Source organism: Sitodiplosis mosellana, unplaced genomic scaffold (assembly GCF_009176505.1).
Source record: "Sitodiplosis mosellana isolate CC-2019 unplaced genomic scaffold, AAFC_SMos_1.0 Smas_scaffold_3158, whole genome shotgun sequence".
Lineage (NCBI taxonomy): Eukaryota > Metazoa > Arthropoda > Insecta > Diptera > Cecidomyiidae > Sitodiplosis > Sitodiplosis mosellana.
Genome location: NW_022598400.1, coordinates 5,255 through 8,916, shown reverse-complemented (window position 1 = coordinate 8,916; position 3,662 = coordinate 5,255). Strand labels below are relative to the sequence as shown.

At 36.9% G+C, this 3,662-nt stretch overlaps 1 protein-coding gene across 1 annotated transcript; it reads left to right on the top strand.

The window, feature by feature from the left end:
- The first annotated feature begins 1,031 nt into the window (after positions 1–1,031).
- Positions 1,032–2,128, top strand: LOC129571707 (uncharacterized protein DDB_G0287625-like). Its single transcript, XM_055451521.1, has 2 exons — positions 1,032–1,504; positions 1,625–2,128. The coding sequence occupies exons 1-2, from the start codon at positions 1,105–1,107 to the stop codon at positions 2,056–2,058; spliced, it is 834 nt and encodes a 277-aa protein (XP_055307496.1). The 5' UTR covers positions 1,032–1,104; the 3' UTR covers positions 2,059–2,128.
- Positions 2,129–3,662: the final 1,534 nt, after the last annotated feature.

The following is a 3,662-nucleotide window of genomic DNA, read 5'->3' as shown; positions in this document are numbered from 1 at the left end:
CGGTGTGGTCCGATGCATACAACACAAGCTACGCCATCTAAGGCAAATCCTTTAAAACTAATCGATACACCCAATAAATAAATAAAAATGTTTCGATTCTGCCAAATAAAATTGTGCAAATATGCCGCTGGCACACAAGACAAAAAAAATGTTTTCTTTTGGCAGGTTAAACCCGTATTTAAAAAAAATTGTTTTTCTTTCATTTTCAATCGAGTTATATGAGAGAAAATTACGGTTTTATATGATATATTGGAGTTTACATAATTAAAAAAAACACAAAATGTTAGATTCAGAATATAAACTGGTTCGTGGCAGAATTGCTTTTTTTTATTTTGCGGACCATACTGAGAAAACGCTTGCGTTCGAACAGAAAACTACACTGAAACAGAAGTCGATTTGACATTAGCTGTCAAACCGGCGAGATGAACAAGTGCGTTTGTAAAGTGAGCGCGTTCACTCCATGTCAGCAGGTTTTGGACGAATTTCATTTTGCAAATAATGTTGTTTTATTTATTTACTTGAAGTTGACATTAGCTGTCAAAAGTGTAAACATCGACTTTTTCACCGCTCTTCAATAAAATAATTTATTTTCGTTTTTTTTTTAAATATTTCAAACTGTTCCCAACTTTTATTTGCGACGACATGAAAGTTTAAATGACAATTTCATCGGAAAAAGTGAAGTTCAGGAGAATAGTACAAAATTAAAAAGGAAAAAAGCAGATTATTTTCAAGACTGTTTACAGTGAATAAAATCGGTTTGCCACAGTGCTGTTTCGAGGTTGTTAGGACTGGCAGCAATAGGTTTTCCGATCGGGCAGTATTTCACTACGTGTATTATTTCAATATAACCTCAACATGTCAACAACGCAACCACACAGCTGTGAAACAAACAATTGTAATGGATCCAGATATTATGGATGGTCTCTGAATTGCCGGTTTTGTGGTAAAAAAATATTTGTTGAGTGTCTACGCCAGCTTGATGAATTGAGAACGAAGGAGTTATTGCATGCGTTTGAACCGATGTCTAAAACTGTAAGAAGTGATGGTACTTTCGAATGGAAGATATTATCGGACAAACCCAGCAAATATTCCGAATTTCTTCAAATGTTCAGCGCTGATTCAATATTCGGAATAACATGTCATTGCTGTGCAACTAAGTTCAACAAGATAACCACTGAAGTGGAGCACAGAGAAGTATCCATTCAGCGATTGAGTGAAGAAATCGTTAAATCTGTCAACAAATCGATACAAAACAAATTGAATAATGGTTTAATTGATTTAGGTGCATCATCTTCAGCTAGTCATAGTGACAACAAAAACACCAATCCGAAAAAAACACCGGGGCCACAAAAAATCACACCGATAAATGGTATTTATTCAATTCATGTTTCTCGTTTGCCGAAAGATGCTACCTCCGATGATGTAACTGCCATTATCATTGCCAACTCTGAAATTCACACTGATGCCTTTTCTGTTGAGAAAATTCCAAACAAACGGTTCAAAGGTAACTCAAGAAATTTTTCATCTTTCAAAATTTCAACTTTTTCCCATGAAGTTTGCAACAAGATCATCACCTTGGATGATTGGGATCCAAATTACATCGTGAAACCATTCATTCACCCAGTGAAAAAGCAATCTGATGGTACAGCTCAGAAGAAAAATAAACAAAACGCCGAAAAAAAACGAACAACACAACATAATTCTGATAACAACAACAATCGGCAAACCAAAGGCAAACCAAATGCACATTTTCAACGAGAGCAAAATGACAATCAGCGAAAGACACGATATTCCAACAGAAATCATCGTTTTGAAAATTTCTCTCGTCCATACAATCACAATCGGAGATTTCAAAATCAAAATGTGTATAGCCAACGGCTAAGTCAGTGGCAGCAATCTGCTCCTTTTCTGCAGCAACCATTTTTCCATCCGCCGTATGTGATACCAGGTTTGCAACAAATGCATCATCATCCATCACAAATTCCAATGCAAATGCCACAACATCTACCACCACAAATGCCAATGTATGCACAACCTCAACCATTTTATCACAGTTAAACCCAGCCTTCTCCACCTCATCATTCTGTTTAAATCCACTTTTTGCCACATCATTTCACATTCAGCAGCCACATCAACAACATCTATTCAATAATGTAGTTCCAATGTTGGATGACGCTGCAATGTATTGCATTAATATGAATGGCATCAGAGATAAAGAAAAAGCGATAAACTTTCTTGCTGAAGTGCTTGCGTCGTCTTTCCTTTTTTACATGTTGAGCGAATCACACCTCAGTCCTGATTCGCCTCTTCTGAATTTTTTCCACAAAATTTCGAAGTGTTTCGCTGTGACAGATCTGCGGACACTGAAAAATATCAGCGAGTCAAGAAGAAAGGCTGGGGTGGTGTACTAATTGCAGTAGAAAAATCGTTGCAACCACAATGCATTGGAACAGCCGAACATCTTGGAGCGGAACAAGTCTGGGCAAAAGTCAAGCATAATGGCAGAAATTAAATACTGATCCAGCTATACATTCGACCAGACTCACCGTTTGAAGTCTACAAAGCAAACATGAATGCACTACGTGAAGTCGCTTCTAAAGCAAATCAAAACGATGTGTTGTTTGCATCGGGTGATTTCAATCTCCGGAATCTGATCTGGTACACATGCAACAACAATGCTGATTATGATCCTGATGACATTTTTCAACACAATCCAAATGTAGCAGTAGCTATCAATGCGGTGAGTGAGAAAGAAAGAATCGTGCTCGACACTTGCAACGAGCTTGGATTGTATCAAATATGCACACATCACAACAACAACAATCGGTGGCTGGATTTAATATGGACCAATGAACCCAACTTGTTCACATGCAACAAAAATGACAGCGACATAGCAAAGAAAGAATCACATCATCAAGCGCTTGAAGTAATCATCCATGAAAAAATTGAAAAGAAAGCCGAAAATCAAAGTTCGTACAAAGACTTCAAGAATGCTGATTACAATGCAATGAATGAATATTTCTCAAATGCCGACTGGAGCAGTATTATCAACGAACCCGATCTGAATGCAGCAGTTGACCAGTTGTATTCGAGAATTAACACTGCAATTGAAATGAATGTTGAAGTCAAAACCAGAAAAGAGTCCAATCATCCAAAGTGGTTTAGCCGTGAACTAATAAATATGAAGAATCGTGTTAACAAATTGCACAGCAAGAAGAAATTTGATCCGACTGATGTGATAAGAAACCAACATATCAAATTACGTCGTGAATATAAAAAACAATCTCGATTTGCTTTTAGGATTTACAAACTCGAAATGGAACAGCTGATAAATGAAGATCCTCAGAAATTTTTTGAATACGTCAGAGCGTGTAACAACACAAAAAATGATCTTCCAACTGAAATGGAATACGAAGACCGAAAATTTGACGATCCATTCGAAATTGCCAATTCATTTGCAGCACATTTCAAAAAGGCATACACACAGACAACTGATGGATCTGAAGCAAGTTATCGTGAAGATGATCCCATATTGTTGGACCGATGTGCTAACATTCCACCTATTCAAATCGATGAGGAATTAGTCATGGAAAAAATGAATGAGCTACCAAACATATACAAGTACAGATACTGTTAGGCATAGAATAAATGAATATTTTAAG